The sequence below is a fragment of the Ochlerotatus camptorhynchus genome, unplaced genomic scaffold (genome assembly GCF_037179485.1).
Source record: "Ochlerotatus camptorhynchus isolate MF236.1 unplaced genomic scaffold, CSIRO-AGI_Acam_v1.1 ptg000631l, whole genome shotgun sequence".
NCBI lineage: Eukaryota > Metazoa > Arthropoda > Insecta > Diptera > Culicidae > Ochlerotatus > Ochlerotatus camptorhynchus.
This window is the reverse complement of record NW_027041110.1, coordinates 1116066-1142039: the sequence shown is the minus strand read 5'-3', so window position 1 is coordinate 1142039 and position 25974 is coordinate 1116066. Positions and strand designations below refer to the sequence as shown.

Below are 25974 nucleotides of genomic sequence, written 5' to 3'. Positions count from 1 at the left end.
GAGGGAGGAAATTATTCGCCTACGCTCGGAGGAAGAATCCACTGCCTACGAGGACGTCGTCGGCAGTTACAGAATCCAATTAAACTTTCTTGAACTTTGAGTCATGAAACTGTCTCTGAGATGCGGCTAGGTAACTGATAAAAATAAAGTTAATTTAATCAAAGGTAAGAGAAAGCTACATTTGCAGTACGGCGTTATTATTTAAATATTTATTTGTGTCGCCTAAATGTAGTCTAATTTAACAAAATTGTCTTTAAATAAGTCTTGATGTAGGCGAAAAACAATGTATATTCAGCATTTTTGATGTCTTTTCTAGAACCCTACCTTATCAAAAATTCAATTCGGAGAATATTTGCACTAACCACAGTTGAAGTTGTTTACTCGAAACAAAATTCTTTGCAATAAAACGATAGCAAGTTGTTTTTTTTTTTCGTTCCGTTTCATTTTCCACCATGAAATTTTTATTTTCCCTCTTCTATGCTGGTATTTTTATTTTAGTTTTACAGCTTCTTCCGAACATGGGGGGACATAAGACTCAAGCTGAAACCACGGCGCACAAACTATTCACCAGCGAGCTCTGCGCCAGGCGGCATTAAGAATTCAATTAAAAATAACATAATCTGCTTTCGGCTCAGCCTGTAGTGGACGCCATTGGTGGTGGATGTAGTTTCTCGGGAAAAAATGTTCGGTCGGCTTCCTCAGCACTATGCCCGTATATGTTGGTGTGGTATAGTCTCCCGGCATGCCGGATGTTTTATTCAAGTTTGCAAGAAAGCTTTCAATTATGAAAAATGGGCTGTAAAAGTTTCTGTGCTTGTTGGTTTGTTGTACACGTTCGAGATAGAGAAAAAGTTTCGGGCTAGTTGGTTGGAAGTTTATTTTATGGCGGTTTGTTTTGCAACGATTTTTTTGGACCTTGCTGAAAATTAGCTTCTCGGTTTTTTGGAAGTGCTTTTATCCCACGCTTCTGTCGTTTTGAGGAGTTAATGCCCCTGGAGAAGGTATAGGGCTACTAAGTTGGATCTGTGCTCTTGAGGAAGCGTCTTGGCGATCTTTGAAACAAGAAGCGCGTAAGTTCAAAATTATCGTACAGTTAATCACAAACACTTTAGAGCAGTACCACGCCAACTGACGAGTCGATTTAAATTTTGAACTTCTGTCAATTTAAAAGTGCCTATTATCTCCAGTTCAGCAAACCTAGCATTTTTGATAAGCTTTGAAATCTAACATAAGCTTTACATAAGTTTAAAAATCTTAAAAATGCTCTTGTTGGTTATGGAAGTTTTAACAGTTTTTTTTTCTGATGATGATTCTTATTTTTTTTTCAGTGTTTTTTTTTCTGAAAAAAAAATAATTTAGTTTCCTACAACTTCGTCTCAGATGACATTTCAATTTATTGTTAATAATAATTTATTATTCAATTATTCAACTTCCAGCACAAACTTGGTTCATTGCCCCTAGCGAACAATTTTGCAAAGTTTCATGGCATTCTGAGAGATAGAATCTAAAAGTTGTTTATTTTTCTTTATCATAGAACTTCCACTCTTCCAAATTCTCATTTGTATCACTTCTCCTTCTCTGAATGCAGGCATTTTTTACTTATCTTTGGGTTAGATGTTTTCCAGTGTCTCTTCCTAATGACACAAAACAGCCTTGTATTTATAGCCATCATAACAGATTTAAGTTCCACCTGGTCAACCCACATTGTTCGCTGCGCAACTCTCGTCTAATTCCAGTACGATTCCTTGATTTTCTTTGCTGGTGCCATTATCGGCGGACACCAGCCAGCCCAAATGCACGAACTTATCGAGCACGTCGATTTCATCGCCGTCAATTCGAGCTCATGGTGGGTGGATTTCTCCTTACGAGCAGTTCCACGCCAAATGGCAAATCGATTTGATGCGACCTTCTCCGAATTGCACGAAACTTTGAATAATGGTTTGTTAAGGGAAATCACTTACATTTGAGCTAAAATTCGGTCATTTTGGCGCATTTGATATTTTTAAACAAATCGTAACTCGAAAATGTCACTTTTAATCAAAATGGCGTCTGAGACAAAGTTGTAGGAAAAAGTAATTACTTTTCAGGATAAATATACACGGTTAAAAATTACAGTAATTTAGGGAACAAAAATCCCAAGAAATGGATTAAAACTAAAATAACAAAAACATACCATATTCAATAGTTTAAAAATAATTTTCATTAAGAAGCTTATGACAAATTCTATCTTCAGCAAAATATTCAAGTTGGACTTCTGCAGTATCTTTAAATACCCGGGATCGATCGATGACTTACCTGTCTTGATCTGCTCCATCCCGAACACAGTTTCCATAAGTCTGCGGAAACTCTCCTTCGACGCCCTTGACTTCCACTCCAAAAAAGTGCCTTGCTTCCCGTAGTCAGGTCAGTTCAAATTGCACTCTCTATCCTTCGCAGAGCTTCCTTGATATGCAAGCATGGGTCAGTAGACTGATGCAAAATTTGAAATTTTCGCTCCACAGTGTTCCAAAGGTTTCAAAGCGGGTCCTGATTAGCATCCGAAAGTTTAAACTCATTTGACAAGAAACTGACTTGGCACAAACCATTTGAAGTTTATATGGAAATTACTATGGGAAAACAAAACTTTTTGTTCATTGTCTTTTAGCCTTTTTACATATTGTACTGTTTGAAAATTCTATTGCTATTCCTATGGGAAATTTAATCAGCCACAACTTTGCAGAAAATCATTTTTCAGCAAAACGTCAAATTAAATAGTTATTAATTGTTTAAGAGATTGATAATCTTATGGCAAAATTAAGCAACTTAATTGTGGACAACACTGTATTCTTCAGTGAGACATAGTAGTCATGATTTTTGTCCTCTATTCTACGCGCCGTAAACACCAATGTTGCCTGCGGAACAGTTGATTGAGCATAATCATAAGACATCAGTGACTTGAATCATTAATATTTTTTGTTCCTTACATTTCATCGAAAAGTGGTTTTGAGCAAAGATGTGGCTGAGAAAATTTCCAATAAGCTCAGCTATCAGTTTTCTAAAGTAGAGTGAACTGATAAATTTTGAGATAGGTATGAACCGAAATTATGGTTTTTCCATAGTACTTCCCATATAAACTTCAAATGGTTTGTGCCAAGTCAGTTTCTCACTAAATGAGTTCAAATTTTGGGAGGCTAATCAGGGCCAAATTTGGAACCGTTTGAGCACTGTGGAGCGAAAATTTCAAATTTTGCATCAGTCTAATGGGTCCGAAACGATGCCGTACGTGTTGACAGGAGCGCACACATCATCCATCTCAACTCAGGTTTTTTACGTGAAGTCTTTTTTTTCCTCTGTTCGGGACATAACACCACTACGACCAGTAATGTGATATATTGTATATATTGTAGTATATCCCTTAGTTGAGTGTATGTCATATTACTTCCTCACAATTGAGAAATGATGAAGTATTCGGTTTTGATACAGTTGTCATTGTTGCCTTCATCGCAAAGAATCGATTCTAATTGAAAGGTGCCGCTATTTATACCCGTCGGAGTGTTGGAACACCTTCCAAAGGTGCGCCCCTTTGTCAATCAAAATTGGATTCCTTAGCAACAAAATTAAGGAATGATATGCATCAGAACCCTAGTCTTAACCACTTCAAACTAGTGAATAACGAATAGAAGATTAGGAATCATTTAGATGAAGACTAAATAACTCTAACGACATTTTACCTTGTTTCAAGTTCATCCTCGGCGGACAAAGCCCAGTCTTATCACTATCAACAAGGCATAAAAAGTAACAAGGACTAAGATGTGTTCCTTTGACTACTGAAAAATCCTGTTCCCCTAGTTTGAAGTAGTCAATACTAGGAATCGGTGGTAGATCTTACATCCCGTAACGTACCACGAAAAGGTGATCTACCCACTTCGAACCCATTACCTTTCGATGTTTCCGAAGGGAAATTAAATTCTATGCCTTGATTTGCTGATGAGCTTCAACTGCTTCCTTCGTCGCCTCATGCTACTCAGAATCCTTCAAAGCTTTTTGATAGTCGGCTGGAGCTTCCGCTGCACATTTGTACATTGTTGATGCATACTGATGAACATATCTACGTAGAATGAGATTAATCACTGAGTGGCAATCTAAATCAGAACTCTGCGATGTTGTAGTGAAAAGCGTGATTGCATCTCACCACAAAGGGCTTGGGTTCAATCCCAGTCGGCGCCGAGTTGACGGGTCTATAGGTAGGGTCCAGGCGTGGGAGCTGCCTCCCTGGCGTTGGCAGCATTGGTACTCAGTACGGAAAACAAGATCTTCGGAGAGCAAATCAAGGAAAAAAAAACTCTGCGAGGTTCAAGATTTCAAACGGAATCCTAGAATTGTAGTATTGAGCAATCCATATTGAAGATACAAACTCAGTGAACAGTGACAAACAATTCCCGGAAAATTTATCAAAAATCACGGTTACTGATCCCCGGGAATTTGCTCTTATTTGCCGGGAAACAAATTAAGATTGATTTTTGGGAGAAAGTAACAAGAAATTTCCCAGAGAAGTCAAAAGAAACTTCTAAAGACAAAGTTTGGAATAACTTCCATAGGAATCTGAAGATCTTCTTAGTAAATCGGAAGAATATTCCAGAAGAAGTCGGAAGAATTTTCTGATAGAAGCCTGAGAAAATTTACGGGGGAAGCCAGGATAAACTTTAGGGAAAAGTAGAAGACATTTCTATGTGAAGCCAAAAAGACCAATTAAAGAAGTCGGAGGAAACTTCAGGGGTTGTCAAATTCTGGGGTAGTTTAAAACGATTTTATAGAAACTTTCAATGAAATGTATAGCGCATGATTGTGTCTTTCAAAGATTCTCTTTCATGAGAGATCTCAGATTTTTTTTTTGCATTATTATAGAGATTTTCAGCCAGTGGCTGGTTTGTCTCTTAGATCTCAGAAACTGTTCCAAATACTTTCATGTACTCATAGGTCTTCAAAAACTTGTCCCCAAAAATCTAGCTAAAAGAGAAAATTGTATACAATAGTTTAGCTGATTGTTCCACTATAGTACGGCAGTGTGAAAATTGTATATAGAAAGTAGAAAGTGAACAAAGGACAATCTTGAGAAAGGTACGAAACGGATCGAGCATTCCCTTTGCCATTCCCTTTGGTATGGGGTATTTCCCATCGCTAGCACTGCCAAAAGGAATGATCACCGATTCGATAATGTACCTCTAATGTGCGTTCCAATGGTTATTTCGATTGTTACACACTCAAGTCGCCAGCTATCACCAAAAAATTCTGAATTTTACTGGCGATGTAAACATCCATGCATACAAACATTCATACATGTAAACTTCCTTTTCACGTAAATTAGCAACTTGCAAGAAATGTTGCAAACAAAAGTGGACAGTTGCATACAATATATGGGATATTGCATGACATGTCTCATAAATTTACACGATCTATAATCTAAATTTGTATGATATATGACGCTCCATTTATGTGCATCATAGTAACGGAAATTTACACTACTTTTTTTTTAGCTGTGTACATAAGCATCTATTCGATAGGTTTTGACTTTGCAAGTATTGTTTTCTCTGCCACTGTCTGTGCTCCCCACATCGTTAACTTAACGATATCAGGGAGACAAGGATATATTCTCAATACTTCAGGATGATCAATTCTCAGAGATTTGCTATGTGTCTTAGAAATTATTGCAACGCTTTCAGGTGCGCATAGGTCTCCAAAAACTTCTCATGATATTTATTTACTACTTCAGGGTGGTCAAGTTTTATTCTGAAGATATTCAACTGGGGTTGCTAATGTATAGGATGCTTTGTTGATTGTTCATTAACTCTTGATCGCTTGTAATACATACGAAAATTTTAGGTGGACAGAAAGGTGAACTAAAAGGTGGATGCCAAAGCTATTTCACATTTATATCTCTGTGAAGCAATTGAAAATTCTAGAGGGAATTTATATCTGTAATTGTGGCCAGTTCTTTTTTGTTTGCTGACCTTGCTTAAAGATAAATCGTCCAGCACAAACATTTGTATGGATAAGAAGTGGGACCATCATCATCATCATCATCATACAAAAAACCTGTCAATCAATTTCAATAACGTCTAATAAAGATTCTGTCATGATACCATTTATTTCAGAAATTATTGCAAAGGTCTCCAACACATCTCTGGATACTTTTCCCAAGACTTCCCGGATAAGCGGCCGCTCTGCATGTTTCAACAGCAGAATCTTTCGAGACCTCTTCACGTGGTCTGAACTCGTTACCTGACACTGGATTAAGTTGTTGTAATCGTATTGTTCCAGGAAATATGTTCATGGATCAGGATCACCTTCTACGTTCATGCTGTTCAGTTGGCGATTTAACTTTGCACACGCACGCATATTTAGGAATGCATACCAAACGCCTTTTGAAACTGTGCGTTGCCCTGATCGTGATGTAGGTCCATTTTTGACAATTTCAAATTTTAGAACTGTCGAGTAGTTTGAAACAATGGTAATTGTTCTACTTCTAGAGCTGGATTTCACAGATGTTTTGTAATTGTTTTCCCCAAATTGTAGGTTGTGTTGTCTAATTTATATACATCCTATTCTCTGTCGTCTTCTTAGTATGGGATATTCTGAATATTCCAAATAAGGTCTGAGAATAATTTCTGGGAGATGTGATGGTAATTCCATGAAAACCCCGGGTATGAATTCTGAGGAAAGTTCCAAATTGAATTCCAATGTAATTCTTAAATATAATTTCAAGTGAATTCTGAACAGACTTCCAATGGAATTCTGAGAAAATTACCAAGAGAATTCTGAGAGGATTACCCAAGGAATCGAATTTTGGAAATGGTACTATTTCAAAGAAATTCTGAGAAGGTTTTGAAGGAAATTCCAAGGATAATCCGAATGCCATTTCGAGAAGAATAAATACAACTCTGAGCAGAGTTTCGAAACTGTTTTAGATGAATTGCATGAAATTTATATGAGAAATTCATGCGCATAATGCAAGGAAGCTTCACTCAAGCATTAACAAATCGAAGTTAATCTTTGGATTATTTCCATAATTTTTGTTAAGAGTATCCTAGAATATCTGGAATTGCAAAGAAAACTTCAAGGGAATCAATGAGAGATTATCAAATTTTTGATGAAGGATTGTGAAAAAGAAATCTGTGAAAGTTAATGCTTTTAAATAAAATTCATGAGATCATTATGAAGAAATATTTGAATGACATTAACTCATATATGAGTGACATTTACTCATATTTGAGTACCTTTTTTTTTCTTATTCTAAATATGAGTTACCTACAGTTTGGCGAATCTGAGGGAACGGTACTCAAATTCCAAGCAGGAACGAATATCTCGATACCTTCAATCAGTATGGATGAGTATAAGAGGTAAAATACCAAAAATAATACCAAAATGTTCCCACAATACCATTCCAATACCAAATTATGCAAATGCAATACCAAAACAATACCACACAGGTATTCTTTTGGTATGCAAACATAAATTTTTGTTATTTGGAAAGTATTTTACATGCATTTTTTTGATATTATTCTTTGGTATTTTACCTCTTATGTCATGCTGATCAACATCAAATTTTGGTATCAGATCAGAATTAGGTATTCATTAGTTATTTTCTCCTACTCGGGATATGAATCAGATTCATTTGCCGTGAAGGTAGTACAGACTTAGACAAATGGTACTGTCTTTGTAATGGCTCCTGATCCTTTCGACTCAATCGCATTCGGATTTATGTTTAATTTAAATGTATATCGCATAACTGAGTGGTTCCGCGCCAAATGACGAATCGGAAAAACTTGACCTTTTCCGTTTACATAATTCACATAATTGTTTGTAATGAGAAATGATTCATATTTTAATTTTAATTCGGCTTTTCTGGATATTGTAAAATTTTCAAAATAGCGTATTTAACAATTAAAAAATAAATGAAGCACGGAAATGGCAATTAGTAAGAAATCTCATAAAAAAAAAATAAAAAATTGATGTTAAAACCTATACACTGTAACCTCCATTTACGAACCAAACTGGGGGTTCGTAAATCGAATTAGTTCGTAAAAAAAACCTAGTTATTAGGCATTTATTTCGAAAAAAGAAAACTCGTTATTTGGGATTTACTTCGTAAAAAGAGATTTTTGAAAATATTGTCAAATACCGCACAAAATTGGTATTTTTGGAATCGGGGAGACGTGTATCCGGTTCATGAAAAACTGGAAAATACTGTCAAAACCCAACAATATGGGTATTTTTGGAATCAAGAGCTGGAAATCTATGTCTGACGCCATTTTGAAATCCAGACATTATTATCCAGGTTTTCTGTAACCTGATGCCACCATCTTGGATTTCAAAATGGCGTCAGACATAGATTTCTAGTTCCTACACGCAACCCTGATTCCAAAAATACCCATATTGTTGGGTATTTGACATTATTTTCCAGGTTTTCTTTAACCGGATGCCGCCATCTTGGATTTAAAAAATGCGTCAGGCATGGATTTCCGGTTCCTCCATATCACTCCCATTCCAAAAATACCCATATTATTGGGTATTTGACATTATTATCCAGGTTTTCTGTAACCTGATGCCACCATCTTGGATTTCAAAATGGCGTCAGACATAGATTTCCAGTTCCTACACGCAACCCTGATTCCAAAAATACCCATATTGTTGGGTATTTGACATTATTTTCCAGGTTTTCTTTAACCAGATGCCGCCATCTTGGATTTCAAAAATGCGTCAGGCATGGATTTCCGGTTCCTCCATATCACTCCCATTCCAAAAATACCCATATTGTGGGGTATTTGACATTATTATCCAGGTTTTCTGTAACCTGATGCCGCCATCTTTGATTTCAAAATGGCAACAGACATAAATTTCCAGTTCCTACACGCAACCCTGATTCCAAAAATACCCATATTGTTGGGTATTTGACATTATTTTCCAGGTTTTCTTTAACCGGATGCCGCCATCTTGGATTTCAAAAGGGCGTCAGACATAAATTTTCAGTTCCTACACGTCACCCTGATTCCAAAAATACCCATATTGTGGGGGTATTGACAGTATTTTCCAGTTTTTCATTAACCGAATACCGCCATCTTGGATTTTAAAAATGCGTCAGGCATGGATTTCCGGTTCCTACATGTCACTCCGATTCCAAGAATACCCATATTGTGGGGTATGGACAGTATTTTCCAGATTTTCATGAACGCCAGGCATGGATTTCCGGTTCCTACATGTCACTCCGATTCCAAAAATACCCATATTGTGGAGTATTGACATTATTTTCCAGTTTTTCATGAACCGGATGCGGCCCTCTTGGATTTCAAAATGGCGTCAGACATAGATTTCCGGTTCCTACATGTCACTCCGATTCCAAAGATACTCAAAGGAAACTCGTTATTTGGGATTTACTTCTTAAAAAGAGGGACGTAAATTGAATACATACTGCGTAAAAAAAATACTTCTTAAACGGAGGATTCAGTGTATTGCCCAATTTTTTTTTAGAAACTTTTTTTTGGAATATTTAAAAACAAGAAATTTTTTAAACGTTTTCTTTTTTCATGTATTTTTTTTTTTTCAGAAAACAATGTTTGAAACATTTAAAACCAGTTTCTGCTAAAAATTATTCAAACAAGCTTACTAAACGTTCAAAAAATTTACCAAAAGTTCTTGTTCTAAATTTTTTGTCAATTTTCAAGCTCTGTCGAGTGTGATTACATTTAGCTTGAACTTTTTTTTTTATTTTCAAAACTTATTTAGAAATATTTAGGTTTTAATGTTTTATTATTTTTACCTTAAAAAAATTAAAAAAAAATACATTTTTGGTTTATATTTCCCAGAAAGACATTATTTTTCTTTGTCTCACGCGTCAAATGTCGTATCCTTGTTACATTTTTATGAAACTGCAATGTAGCGCGGATACGACATTTCTGATCGAAATGTACACCATTTTGTAAATTTTATAAGTTCCAAAATGGCCGAAATTTAGCAAAAACTGAGAATCATTGCCCATAACAAACAAATACGCAAAATTTCATACAAATCGGAGTAGGCTGGTTCAAAAATTTATGTTTTTTTGTGAAAATTTTCTAAATTCCAGGAAAACACGTTAAAACCCGTACAATTTCTAATCGGGATTTGCTGGTCACCATGTAAATTTGACAGAAGATTTAATTTCTGCAAAACTACGTATTTGACCTCGTGACCTCTTCGGCATAGTAGCGTTCCGGATAAACGGCTGGTTGTTGGCACCTGGTCTAATCCTCCATCAAAACACAATTGTGCTAACCTTAGTCGCCTTCGAATCACGAAAATGGTCTAAAAATACTATTACAGGTATATCCCGATTACACGACACTTTCATTCTTGTTTTCATCTCCGTTTTAACGCAAATGACAAATCAATCACTCAAACCAGGAACACCATCAGACTGAAAAACATACCCCTATCTATTGGTAATGTGAATTTAAGCGCTAGACTTGTCCTTTGCAGAAAATCAACTATGAAAGAGCAAAGAATCTTGTGTTTCAAATCGAGACACACCTTTACTATGATTAGTATTTATCGAATATTATATAACATAGGTAGTATTTCCAAGAGCATACTTCATATTTTAATTGATATTCATATGTGTGACATTTGTTGTCAAGATAAGATCAAGATAGTCAATAGTTAAATTAATTGTGAAAATGGGGGAAAGCCGGCCTTTTTCGTTATCTGAGACCAATTTAACCTACTCTTATCGATAATCAGAATATTTTCGCGTAAAAGCCATTGCTGATTATTCGTACGCATTTGAGAAGTACGAAAATTCACAAATAATCAGCATTCAGTTTCAACTGTAGGAAAAATAAAACAAGTTATGCAATGAATACTATTCGCATTCAAACCTACCAAGCGCGATCAATTCCATAAGCTTTTTAATTTAGTTTAGTTTAGTTTAAGATTAAGTATCTAATCGTTGTCAAATTGCATCAAAGCGGATATTTTCCAACGTCTACGGTGGATGAGGCCTAAAGCCATCGATTTTCTGGACATTTTTGTTCAAGAGTGCACTCCTTCACTGTTTACTCAGTTGCATCCGGATGCATTTCAAGTAAATAATCAAATAATCAGCACACAGATAAATTTAAAGGGATATTGGGGTAAAATAGGCCTTGCAAGTTACATCAGATCAATTTAACCTATCGCAATCCATTCCCTCATTTTTACGTAAAAAATCCAAGTAAGCTTTTGAGTATCATGAAAATGCGCATTTTATAAGCATTCAGGGAAGTTATAAAAAGGCAGGAAAAGTGGAACGCGCAATCGATTCCTTGAACATTTTCACATAAGCATAAGTTATTGCGGATCTTAAGAAGAATTTCCATCTGGCAGCTAACGTAGAGTTCTACCGCAGCTGCCAAAGTTCTAAAGCCTGTATGAAAATGAGCTGAAGTATTCTTACTGCTAATTCTTTGAAGCCTTGTTGGTTTGACAGCTACTGTAGAATTTCTTTTTCTAGGAATTAAACCCTAAATCGCAAAAAAAAAACTCTGGAAGTGTAATACTTACAATCAAAATTGTTTGGATGTTAGCTCCAATCATGGAAAAATGAGGGAAATATTAAAAATCGAAATCAGTTACCAAATCGAATCTCAGACACGGTATCTTATAATTTGCTACGGAACATTCTAATTTTCAATTAAACCGAAACATATTTAAACCATAAAAAATCCTCAATGCCATTTGCCAAAGCTGCCCTCTCGAAACCAAACATCCGTGCTACATGCTTCATTTTGTAATGCCCGGAGAGCAACACCGCAAGGCCGTGTCGTAGTCCACCAATAATCACGATTGATTTCACCGGATTAAGAATATGCCGAGTAGCTAGACCGAATGACTCTACCAACATGGGTTGTCTCGTAGCCACCAACCACATTGTATACGACAGGCTGCGGCTCTCTCACAAACAATTATAACCATACCCAGCCAATCGCAAAAACCAACAACGGGGAGTGGTTAAGCCTTAAAACCGTCGTCCTCGGTCCGTCGTACGTGACCTGCGACCAAAAGTGTGACCTCCATAACGAACAAGAGCGGCCCATTACCTACATCTCCAAACTCCAAACAGGCACCGAGAAAGCGAAATATTTCCTCCCCGGCCCGTTATCCTGTAAAGCAATAAATTAGGATAAATCTAGATATACGTTGTCGTATAGTTCGATAGAAATATTTTTTTCGTAACTTAATTTCTAATTTATGTTTCCTCTACGTTTCTTTTCTGTCGATAACGACACAACCACTACCTTCCGACCAATCTTCCAACCTGTGACGATGACCGATGATCTCTGGTTCTGGAAATTCCTAATTGAATGGGGTAACTATCATCGTTAAACAACTGTGAAACCGACGGAAATCCCGGAAAACCCTTCACCGACCATGACCGATATTCCCGACCGGGGGAAGAGCAGACGAAGATGAGGAACCTAGATGTATACAGCTAACGAACCAGCACAAGGGGGCCATCCGATTCATCCGAAAGGTAAGTCGAAAAATGTTCCCTAGAGCGTTGTTGTTCCCGTGTGTTGCGCAAACTTCCCTGGCATGGAGCCAAGGAAACCCCGGCTGTAACGAGGGCACACACGCACACACACACACTCACTCACTCACTCACATATACACATTAAATCGACACTCCATATTCTCGAAAGTATGTGTGTTTGCCCTCGTGCATTCTTCGGATAAGGAAAAGCTAGTCTTTCATCGCTAAATCCCAAAACCCTCACCGATTCCCCGTCGCCACATGAATTCCCTAAAATAATCATCAAAAAATCCTCCTCCTACACGTGACCCACATCTTCCAGGAACCATTATTGCCAAGCTGTCCGAAGGTTGAAACCGTAGAAAGGAATCGCTACATTTTATGTTCGGGCATCTTCCAGTTTTGAAGTAAGGACAGCAAAAAGGATTTTTGTTTTTCAAGAGGGTTAATCAACTACCTGGATTAGGGTGAGGTCGATTAAAAAAAAGAATCTTTCAGACTGTTTGGAAATGCAAATGGATTACGTTCGGAGAATTCATTAGCCTCCTCTTTGGGAAAAACTGACGGAACGACTCGAGTTGGTAAGATATTCCAGGTTGGTTCCACCGCGTCTGGCCTCGAGCTGGAATGGTGAGCTTTTTTTAACTCATGGAAATGAGGGACCCAAATCGGCTTTGAAGGGATATTAGATATACCAGCCCGCTTAGGCAATGGGAACGATGTAAAAATGTATCTGTAATTTTAAGCTCTTAAACGGGCTAGTGAAGAGGTCAGTTGATGTCTTCGAGCTGGTATTCGGTGTGTTGCGGTATTCAGGCATGAAAATACGTTTAAATTAGAAGTTCAGATTAGTAAAATACTGTTTAGTCGAATATCTTAATATGTTACCACAATCTCTCATCTAGATGGATTGTAAACTAATAGTGGCATATGGGGAGTTCCAGGACAAAAAGCGAAATAATAAACAAATCTCGACTGCTTTTTCGAAGGGACGTATCAGCTTTCGTAAACAATGCATTTGATTATCAATTTGGCGTGACTGGTAGGTAATCCACCCTCAAACACTTCCATCAGATAGAGGGAATTTTGCCCTACCTGATAGTGGTGCTATTTAGTATGAGCGGGTGAGCTACCAGTTACGCTCAACCGACGATCATTGTTTACAAAAGCTGATACGTCCTTTCGTAAAAGTGATCGAGAAACGTTAGATGTTACCCATCAAAATTCCATTAAACTTCGCATAATTGATCGCTAGGGGCAATAAATCAAGTATGTGCTGAAATTCGATCATTTTGACTTGTGCCTTATTTTTTCAAAATGATATTTTCGATATTGTTCAATAAATCATAGCATGAAAACGGTTTATCTAATCGAAATGGCATCTGAGACAAAGTTGTAGGAAACAAGATCGGCTTTACCAATAAAAAAATACACACTGAAAAAATCGTATATTATCTTAAACGAATTGTTTTATGTTTATAACTGTTAAAAATTTCAATATTAAAACAATAAATTTAAGATTTTCAAACTTTTGTATTTATTTATAAGCTTATCCAAATTTCAAAACTTTCAGAAATTAACATTACATTAACATCAAATCGTAAAACATAAATTTTCAGGGAACTTTTTTTTCCTAAAAGGTAATCGATTATTTACATTTTACTATTCTTCTATTAGATAGATCACTTTCGTGTTATGATTTATTGGAAAATATCGAAGAAGCCATATTAGAAAAATAGGCATGAGACAAAATTGCCGAAACTCGCCTCGAATGAACAATTATGTGAAGTTTCATAGGATTCGGAGAGGGAAAAATTAAATATAGTCGTCAGTTGACGTAGAACTGAATCAAATGAGATCAAATTTTGTAAGGCTTATCAGGACCCAATTTTCGTCACATGATAGGTTTTGGCTCAAGCTATTGAACATGCGTCGATGTCGATTTCTTAAGTGATTTGATGTGTCGCATGGTAGGCCTGGGTGCAGGTCAGATTCGTGCTACTTCCCCAGGCATCCGGAACATTTTTCAGGTGTGGCCAAAGTTTACCTGTGCACTCAATGTGGCGATCAATAAGCATCGTTTTGAAATCTCATTTGATTTGATGCGTCGCATGACATGTTTTAGCTCTGGACTCTTCCTTGGAGGCGTCATTCTGGGCACTATTGGACTAGCATTGAACTTGTTTTTGAATGCTCGTGTGATTTGAGGTGTCGCATAAGGAGTGTGGCCAAGTCAGGCCACATCCCCAGGGGCACCCAAATCATATCGCAAGTAGCACACTTCCATCACCGTAAGTTGCTGCAACTTGATTGTGACTGGAATAAGTTGCATATAAGTAACCACAACTGTTCAATAACAAGTGTTCTACTAGGAATCTGGGTGTAGCCAAGATAGTCCTGTAGACTGAGTATGATAACCAATACACTTGATTTTTAGCTCTTAAGCGACTTGAGCTTTTGAATGATGGGTTTGGCACGATTCATGTAATCTCTAGTCTCGCGACCCGTACTAATCAGGGTTTTTAGGCTTTGTTTAAAATCAAAATTTTAAAAGAACTTACTATATAAATTCTCGAAAAATCAACACAGTGAATCCTGTATATGGCACTCAAACCCAAAGTAGGGTGCTTCATTTATAATAAAGTGAGGAATTTCCGATAGACCACCCTTCAATTCGATTCATAACCCCAAAATATGAGTCTGTACAAGAAATGGTAAACAATGATGAAGGTTTAGAGGTCGCGCAAATGATCTGAAGTTTGTATGGCGATTTCGGTTAATTAGTATGGGAACTTATTAATTTTCACTTACATTGCTCTTACTTTGGTTATAGTTGCCCAAGCGTTGAAAAAAAAAGTATGTGGTTGTCATGACAATGATCAACAAGCCTGTTGTTGCCGTGACGAAATTGGCGTTTTTGTCTTGCTCATATTCATCTGTCAATTTACCCTATTTCGTCATTTGTATCTTTCTTGATATGTTTTAAAATTTATTGTAACAACAAAAGACTTTTTGGTCTTTGCCATTGCAGCATCATATTATTTTGTTCAACATTTTGACAGGCAAAAGCAGTGTTGGGAAAATATCAAAAAATCAAATCTCACAAACGCCCAAGATCACGCTTGATTTTCGTAGACAAAAATCAACAAGCAAACAACTGCGGTTGATTTTGCAAGCTGTGATATCGCAGCTCGGAATATCAAGCTAACAAAACTCACCAGCTGCAAATCTCAACAAACTGTGGTGAGATTGAGTTTAATGATTTTTGCTTTACACCCGAATGCAACCGAAACTTCCATAACGGCGGGCAGCAGTCACTTCGTGTCTGCCATCGGTGAAAAGTAAAAAAGAGATAGCAAATTATACTTTCTCTTTCTAAGTAAACGATGTGCAACGGAATCATTTTTGTGTCGAGTCAACTCTCAGCTTGATTTTTGCACATTGTAAATAGTCTCGCAATATCAAAGGAGCTTGTAAAATCAATATCAAGCATGATATTTTGTTCCAATATCACGCGTGATATTGCGAGCGCATGAGAGTGGAAAAATATCAATTGATTTATGATTTTGCCAACACTGGGCAGAAGTAAAGTTAAAGCAATAAAAATGATTTTTGAAATTCTTCCATAGTAATTCCCATACATATTTCAAATCAATTGCGCGACTTCTAAACCTTCATCAATCCTTACCATTTTTGCACAGGTTCATAATTTGAGGCAATGATGCGAGCTGGAACGTGAACTATCAGAAATTCATCACTCCATTTTCAGTTAATCGAAAGCTTCTGCTACGTACAGTCGCATTTGGTCACTTTCTAGTTCGTGCGGTATACAATAGTGTTTATTTCACTACGATACTTGCCAGTTATTTCCCTCGTTTTCGGAATATCCCGAGAAGTGTTCCAACGCGTTTCGTTTTAGTGCGCGGAGTGCATTTAGATTCAGAATCTAGTGTCACTGGACTGAAATTGATACATTACACGCGCTATTCGGTAGTGACAAACAAAAGGCAAACAATTACCTCCGTTGGTATAGCCTCATTCGCTCGCGAATCGTGTGTATCGTTGTGTGCAAAAAAAACCATACTGCTGTTCGTCTGCATCACACTGAGAGTTCTGCTGCTGTGCTGTGACTGCTGTACATAAGGGCATCTCCACCGCGGAAGTTATACGACGCTATTCTGGTCTTCGCTTGCTGAAAACCTTTCCATGCCATCTCGACTATGAAGTCGGGATGGGACTTTCCCCTCGATGGGGATCCTGGTGGTGGAGCAACGGGTTGTAATACCATTGATGGATCATACAGGGGACGTACAGTTCCCGAATGGATGGACCCACAAAACGTTAATGGCCCACTGACAATCCTACGACTACAACCAGTTGAACCAGCGGTGCTACCAAAAAATCCGACTGTGGTTAGTCTATCCGTAACGCAATGTTGCGGACTGATAGAGGGTGCATTTCCCGAAAATCGAGGAACCCGCTACGCCCTGAAAGTCAGAAGACCAGACCAGGTAGATAAATTGAAATCTTTGAAAGAACTGTACGATCACACTCCGATCAGCATCGAAGAGCATCCGATTCACAATTATGTGAAGTGTGTAATACACAACTACGAAGTGGTAGATCTCACCGAGGAGGAAGTAAAAGACATCCTAGCAGGGCAAGGCATATCTTCTGTTCGGAGAATCACCCGGAAAGGCGTCGGGGATGATAGGATCAATACACCGATGTTGATTCTAACCGTATCCGGTACTGCGATCCCACAACACGTATACCTCGGCTACCTCCGTGTACAAACCAGGCCATATTATCCTGCTCCCATGCAGTGTTACAAATGCTGGGAGTTTGGACATACAAAACTGCGCTGTGCGAAAAAAGAAATCTGTGGCATGTGTGCTGGTGACCACGAGGTGGTTCGAGGAGTCACCTGCCGTTTTGCACCACATTGCCCCAAATGCAAGTCTTCTGAACACCCTGCATCGAGTAAGAAGTGTCCAGTTTACGCGGCCGAAAATGAAATCGCCAAAATACGAATTGATCTGGGATTGTCATATGACGCGGCGAAGAAGATCTACCAGCAAAGGCATAATTCTTCACAATCCGGACAAGCAGGTAACATCAGCAATAGTAACGAAAATCAGGAAATCCTGAAGAGGTTGGCGGAAATGGAAGAGCGTTTAAACAAAAAGGATAAGGAAATGGAGGAACAAAAAGACGAATGGAATAGAAAGCTACAAGACCAGCAAGTTATCACGGACCGACTTCAGCATGACCTGAACATGTACAAAAATCTGTACAGAACGACGAAGAGCCAGCTTAACGAAATATCTCAGCAATACCTAGCCTTGCTCAAGGAAACCGGAAAGGATGCTGAATCCGTCGGACTTCCAGCACCTCAGGCTGCAGTAGAGTCCAGTCACTCCAGCAAGGCCAACAACAAAGACTTCCAACAACAGAAACAAAATAAGCCCCGTAAGAGTCGCAGCCGTAGTCGCAGCCGCAGCCGTAGCCGTAACCGCGGCCACAAGAGAAACGAGAAACCGAGAAGCAGATCGTCTAAACGCTTGCGTTCGCCGATCGATCCCAAAGTTAACCAACCCCTCAAAATAAGATCTGCAAACGTCAGTGACAACCGTCACCTTCCGCCGGACATCCTACATGGCCCGTCGGATGATGACCCTGAGATGCAGTCTTAAACCGCCAGCTGAATTTCGTTCTTCGTCGATACCACTACAAACCAGGCTATCTCCAACTCATCTCGCGATGGCTAATATTTTATCCAACGTTGAAAAAAGCAATATCGACAACGAAGAGAAAAGTAATCGACACCAACAAACAAGCAACGAATCTACACAACTCTATACGAACGATTTAGGGACGTATAATGCTCAATCACCAACATGGACCAACAACAGAAACTGGATGAAGCAAACGACGGATGCCCTGAGTAGTCGGGGCACCCCTGGTGCGGAAGCTATACCACCATCGGAACCAGTGGATAACCCCCGACGCTCAGTGGCTTCTTTCGTTTCCGGGACGCACAAGAGGTTCACCCCTCGTTCCCCGGGTTTTTCCCTGCCCTCTCCTCGGGGCAGCCGAGGCCCCGTCAGTGCGGACGTCACTTTTTTACCGGAACTGGCGGACAACCCCCGGCACCCCGGGGATGGCAGAAGAGGGACAGACAAGGGTTTTTACGCCTATTCCCCTGGATGGACAGGAACTCCAAGGCCTAGTATCTCAACCGCAACTCCCTCATTGACAGCTGACACATTAGTGTTATCTCCATCCGATGAGACCCAATTAAGACAAGTTACGCTCCCCTCGGCCTTACCACTCCGAGCCCTAACAAACGCTGACGAATATGACCGACTTCAACATGAAACGCTCGGACTCGATTGGTCCAATGAACCAACTCACTCAAGGAACGATACCACGATTAAACTCTTACCAGCAATGAACACACGACCCCTGTCTTCCAATGGTAGAACTTTCCAACCGGCGATCGACTCAGCAACAATCGCTATCCAGTGGAATATGAACGGGTTTTTCAATAACCTGGCAGATCTCGAATTACTCATCAAAAAGAACCCATCCTGCATCCTAGCCATTCAGGAAACACACAGAACCAGTGTGGATACCATGAATCGTTGCCTTCAAGGACAGTACACATGGCTACTGAAGTCAGGAAACAACATGTACCAATCTGTAGCGCTCGGATTACACACGTCGGTACCTTTCACACCGATTAGCCTGGATTCTAGCCTATTAGCAACAGCCGCACGCATCGAGGAACCTTTCCCATTATCAGTTGTTAGTATTTACCTACAGTGCCGTGATCTACCGAACCTGGATGCTAAACTTCGGAATCTTTTGGATCAAATTGACGAGCCCCGACTGATCCTTGGCGATTTTAATAGCCATCATCCACTTTGGGGCGCCCGCATCCCGGACTCCAGAGGAACTATCTGCGCAGGGATAGCTGAAGACTACGATTTAGTTGTTCTAAACGATGGAACGCCCACTTTTATGCGGGGGCAAACGGAAACTGCAATCGATGTATCATTGGCCAGTAGATATATAATGAAGCGCCTAATATGGTCCTGCCTTGAGGACCCTCTGGGTAGTGACCACCGCCCCATTGTAATCGGTATCAACAGTAAACCCCCCGAGACATCTCGACGCCCTCGCTGGCGTTACGATCAGGCGGATTGGGCCGCATTTGAAACGGCCATAGAAACAAGTCTAGATGTCAATAACCCGTCTAGTATCGATCAACTCACCACCACTATCTTCGACGCTGCTAAAGGTTCCATACCTAGGACTAGTGTCACCCCCGGCCGTAAAGCCCTGCATTGGTGGTCCCCGGAGACCAGGGCGGCTATCAAAGCTAGAAGGAAGGCAATGAGAGCAGTGAAGAGACTTCCGCCTGATCACCCAGAAAAAGGAAGAATGATAGCAGAATATCGGTCAAACAGAAATAAATGCAGACAAATTATCAGAGATGCCAAACGCAGGAATTGGGAAGATTTCATCGACGGGATCAATAGTAACCAGTCTACTACCCAACTGTGGGGTAGGGTAAACTCCCTAAGCGGAAAGAGAAGAACAAAAGGAATAGCCATCAGACATGAGAACGGGTTATCGAGAGACCCCTCGGTTGTAGCCGATAAACTCGCAGAATATTTTGCCAGCCTTTCTGCCATCAGTGGCTATAGCCAACTTTTCATCAGAAGCAATGCTGCCTCCTTAACGTCATTAGATAGAGTTCCCATTCCACAAGACGTCTTCTCTCTACCGATCAACCAACCTTTCTCCATGTTGGAGTTAAGCTTTGCCCTTGCGAACAGTAATGGTAAATCTGCTGGCCCTGATGAAATTAGTTACCCATTGCTGAAACACCTACCACACAGGGGCAAGCAGATCCTTCTTTCACTTCTGAACCAGAACTGGACCCAGGATGTTTTCCCAAAGCAATGGAGACACAGCTTGGTAGTTCCCATACCAAAGAATGGATCATCCTCGACTGATCCAAAGGACTACCGGCCTATCTCATTGACAAATTGCACTTGTAAAGTTCTGGAACGTATGGTCAACCGCAGACTTACTGACTTCCTTCAAGACAACAATCTGTTGGATTGCCGACAACATGCCTTCCGTAAAGGTTACGGAACGGGAACCTACTTTGCTTCCCTCGGTCAAGTTCTAGATGACGCCCTACAAGCCCAACAGCACGTAGACATAGCAGCTTTGGACTTGTCTAAAGCTTATAACAGGACATGGACACCCTTCGTCTTAAAACAATTATCTGAATGGGGCCTATCCGGCCACATACTTCACTTTGTCCAGAATTTCCTCAAGAACAGAACCTTCCAAGTCGGCATCGGGAATCATAGGTCTAACATAGCAAGGGAAGAGACTGGAGTCCCCCAGGGCTCTGTTCTCGCAGTCACACTGTTCCTAGTGTCTATGAACGGAGTCTTTGGGGACCTTCCCAAAGATATATACATCTTTGTTTATGCTGACGACATCGTCCTCGTTGTTGTCGGGCATAGACCAGTTTCACTTCGGAAAAAGCTTCAAGCAGCTGTCAATGCCGTTAACAGATGGGTCAAATCGGTAGGTTTTGAGTTGTCACCGAGCAAGAGTAACTTTACACACATCTGTAACAGCCGACACCGGGCGGAGTCAAACCCTATCAAAATCGAAGGGAGCACAGTGCCTTACAAGACCTGCTGTCGCATTCTCGGCGTCTATCTAGACCGCCACCTCAACTTCCAAAAACATTTTAACACGGTCCGAGAAGATTGTCAATCAAGAATACGCCTATTACGCTTGATAACGAACCGTCGGAATCACAATAACCGCGATACTGCGCTCCGAGTTTCCACGGCCATCGTAACCAGCAGACTGTTATACGGTATAGAGCTCACCTGCCGATCTTCAGACGAGATGATGCAGAAACTAGGACCAACCTACAATCGCTGCATAAGAATAGTCTCTGGTTTGCTACCATCCACGCCGGCGTCGTCAGCGTGTGTCGAAGCTGGAGTGTTACCTTTCCATTACATCATGGCCATAACCACCTGCTCGAGAGCTTTGAGCTTCATGGAAAAGACATACGGAGAAGAGGAGGGAGTGTTCCTCCTAAGGAAGGCTAACAAACTCCTTCAGAAACTGGCTCATCAGGAACTCCCACCGGTAGCTGAATTAGACCGGATCGGAGGCCAAGGATGGGACTCTTCCAAACCGAAGGTCAACTGGTCTTTTCAATGTTCTTACAAAGTCGGAGAAAGTAAGGCCGGAGTTATAAGTACTTTCAATCGTATGAAAGCGACGACGTTAGCTGGATATGATTTAATATACACCGATGGTTCCAAGGCCAATGGCAGAGTAGGTGTTGGTGTGTCAGGAAGAGATCTTGTGATACACCAGCGGCTACCAAACATGTGCTCAGTCTTCTCGGCTGAGGCCATAGCTATTCATCAAGCAGCGACTAATGCAAAGGCAACTTATACTGCCATATTATCAGACTCCGCGAGTGTCCTTAAAGCCCTTGAAACGGACCGTATACGTCACCCATGGGTACAAATGATCCGGGCGACAGTGAAACCTAACACTCTTTTCGTTTGGATTCCCGGACACTGCGGCATCCCGGGCAATGAAAGCGCAGATAAGCTTGCGGCCTTAGGTCGAGATTCGCAGCTACTCACCACACAGGTACCCTTTCAAGATGCCAAAACCTGGGTTAAAAACATAATTTCGGTAGCTTGGGCAGTAGCATGGCAACAAGAGAGAGACCTTTTTCTTCGTAAGGTTAAAGGTGAGACTACCAAATGGAATGACCAAAATAATAGAAAAGATCAACGAATCCTATCTAGGCTGCGAACCGGCCACACACGAATTAGTCACTTCCAGTCGGGACGATACGATCAAAGCCTATGCGATTTTTGTGGGATTCGGCAGTCTGTCGAACACATTATTGCTGTTTGCCCTCAGTATCAAGATTCGAGAAGAATATACGGACTAGAAAATGGTATAAGAGATATTCTTGCTAACGACCCTTCAACAGAAACAGCTTTGCTCTGTTTCCTTAAAGACACAAAACTGTACGAACGAATTTAGCTGACATCAACCACGGGAACTTATAAACAACAACAAAGTGCGCCACTACAGGACTACGATTAAGGTTTCTTGATTAACAACTTCACTGACTTGATGAACAGCGCAACTAAACCTGACATTTCATTTTATGGAACTTTAAAAAATTATTGTTATGAAAACTTATGTTTATGCTTTGCCAAGGGGGCCTCCTTCGATGCCTCTTCTGTTAAATAAAGAGACGAACCAGCCTAAGGCTGAAAGTCTCTATAATAAAGACAAAAAAAAAAAAAAAAAAAAATCACTCCATTTAAACTCCAGTTGTGAAACAAATGTTGATCCCAAGCAATTTTTGGTATCTTTATAAAATTCAAAAATGTTATAAATCATCCCTCAAATCCCCCCACACGAACTCGCATTGCCAACAACGTCAAATTTGCCACGAAATATAATCAGCTTAGTCCATCTAACAGTTTGAAAGATTTCCCACGGTTAATCGTTGAAAACAGCAAATGGAATGGCGATAGAGATAAATATATCAATCGCATCCTTGTGTACGTTTCCTTGATCCTGTTAATAAATTGACGCCCGTAGCTTCGAATAAGGCGCATTTATTCAGCCCCTGCTTCTACTATTTCTAGAAGTGAAAAACATTGTTAAATTTAAAACTGATTATCAGCTCCGTAAAGATTCTGCACTTGAGTCTTGATAAATAACTGATCAATAATATTAAAAAAAAAAAGTTTTAGAGATAGCCAATATGACATTTTGAGATCCTTTCTACGGTTCCTGGCAGCTTGGTTTCTTCATCTATTCATCATCATAAATAATACAGTCAACTCTCCCAAACTCGATACAGAAGGGACCCGCGAGCTAGGGAAGTAAATTTTGTAAATTGGTTCAGGAGTAGTGGTCGACGTAGCCTGGATTTCTTTCGAGTTAAGAACAATACCGAGTTAGGGAGAGATCGAAGAAGGGAGAGTTGACTTTATATGTAAAGTTAATATTTGTTCAACAGCAACTATCGCTAGATGCAATTTACTTACTAGTATCTTCCCTTTATCAAATCAACAAATAAACATGAACCCATCTACGGATTGACCTTACAACGTTCGAATTGGAAAAAAAACACGTGGAATTTTGGGATGCCGCATACACAAAATTGTTCCCCTGCGATCCCATACGAATCAACCTACATTTGCCCTTCCACACACACAAACACACACAAATATTCACACGCTCCCACTGCAATGGCCTCCCCGCAGATGAAGTACTTTGTAGCGCGACGAAAGTTCAAAGAGGCCTTAAAACCGTACGACGTGAAAGACGTCATGGAGCAGTACGCAGCCGGACACGTCGATCTGCTCGGCCGAGTGAAGAATGTTCAAACTAGGTACAGACACCTTGGGCGTCTCTCAGTCTCTATCTCTCTATTTGTTTTAGTTCCGTAGCAAAAAAAACAACTCACATCCTACAGTACACTGTTGTTATGATCTAACTAACTAACCAACTAATCACCAACCAACTCTAACGTAACTATCACTAACTAAGCATCAATGTGTGTAAACGAGACAGTTGCTACTTTGACTGAAAGTAACTCCTAGCAAGTCTGTTTGAAAGTCTATGTCATACCTTAAAATACCGTCTCTCTAATCAAATATAGGTTTACAGTGTCCAATTTTATGTTTCATTACTCCTCCATCCTTCCTAACCTAGAAAAAAAAACCAAACAAAGTGTCACCCACGTTGCAACCCGTTCAAGTTTTTCGTTTAGTTCGACATTGTCTTTTGTTGGTGTTGGAATTTTGTTTCCCGTCTTGCGTACCAAGTCTAATGAGTTTTCCCATCAGTGCAACACGCAACATATGGGTGGAAGCCACCTGCAACTAAACCTGAATCAGCAGATAATACGATGTTCCGTTTCCCCTTTCTGGAACTTTTAATTTCCGGTTTCGGTTCCGTTGCCTTTGTTTTATTCCCTCCTCAGCCACACAAAACTCCAATAGAAACTATCCTGCTCGTTGTTGGTTTTTGGTTTCCGTTTGCTGCACTACTACTACCTACTGCTGTACACTTGATGTCCGTGCATTTGCCTCCCGATCTTGTGCGTCGCATCCGGGCTACGATTGTAGGGCCTACACCGTTAGCAGCTCTAATCACATTCGATTTCCGAACCTCTGTTGTGAATCAGTTAGTCATGCCTAACTAAGTAAGCAAACTGCAACTGGAACTGCTACTGCTGCTACTGGAATCGTATCCGTTTTACTCCTTCTCCGGTGCCTTGTTTCCCGCTATCAGTGGTAATGGTTTTGTGAGGCTTTCTGAACGTATCATATTTTCGTCCGTGTAATGAAAGAACAACGGAATAGCTAGAAGCAAATGCAAGGAAAGTTTATTACATGTTCGTCTTGAGTTCCCATAAATTTTCATGTGCGTGAGCGAGCGAAGTCTTACATTTCTAGACCAACAATTGAAATAGGCGGAACAACCTACAATGGATTTCAACGCAAATTTCTCGAGAATCAATACACACCCACGCAAACTAACAATACCATTCGATGGAGGAAGTTTGCTCTATCATATGCTGGTGCTAGATTGCATGGATGTGCATTTAAATTCATTGTTTACATTTCGTTGTTCTACCTATTTCAAATGTTGATCTAGATTTATTACTTATGTTGTGAGAAAATAAACGATTTTTTATGCGCATAAGCAAACGTTTCCTGAAAGAATCTCCATATTGGCTATGAAATCACCATGCTTCAGGAATTCGAGAACCCAAAATTCACTATACATGAGGTGGAATTATATATCATACCTATAACAAGCTTTAGTCAGTACTTTTTTTTCAGAAACAATCAACCCATTATAATTTTCAGTACTTCGAAATATAGTTCAACTTTGGTTTAAAAGATGCCATTACCTTTTTAATTATTCGTTTCTATGTAAGGTGGTTTAGACAGTGTTGAAAACGCTCATTACAGCTAAAATTCTACTTTTCTAAATTATGAAATTACGAGGTATTATAAAAACATATTGTATATGTAGGATGCTAGAAGAGGAGGTAAAGTTTGTTGATGATACATAAAACCTGCCATTTTGCTTTCAGAGGGTGACAATTGGCGATTTTAGCTGTAATGAGCAATCGCGATGAGTTATAGCTAATCACTAAATGTGACACTCTGGGACTACACAAACTTAACCTTCTCTTCCTGCTCCTTTCCACTAAAAATATTGTTATAATATCTCACAGTTTCATAATTCCAAATAATAAAATTTTAGCTGTAATGAGCAATTGTAAGCCTGTTTAAAACCGTTCGTTTCTAGACAAAGTGGTTACCTCAATCAGAAAA

At 39.7% G+C, this 25974-nt stretch overlaps 1 protein-coding gene across 10 annotated transcripts in view; it reads left to right on the top strand.

Annotated features, from left to right (window-relative positions):
• The window catches only part of KCNQ (KCNQ potassium channel), a 462308-nt gene that overhangs the window by 285998 nt on the left and 150336 nt on the right, over positions 1 to 25974 (top strand). For 8 of the 10 annotated variants that reach the window (XM_065237553.1, XM_065237551.1, XM_065237548.1 and 5 more), the window contains 2 exons: positions 12453 to 12523; positions 23887 to 24014. In XM_065237553.1, the coding sequence (XP_065093625.1) occupies positions 12453 to 12523; positions 23887 to 24014 (199 nt within the window). The remainder of the gene's footprint in view (positions 1 to 12452; positions 12524 to 23886; positions 24015 to 25974) is intronic. The other 2 variants (XM_065237550.1, XM_065237545.1) reach the window with 1 other exon arrangement.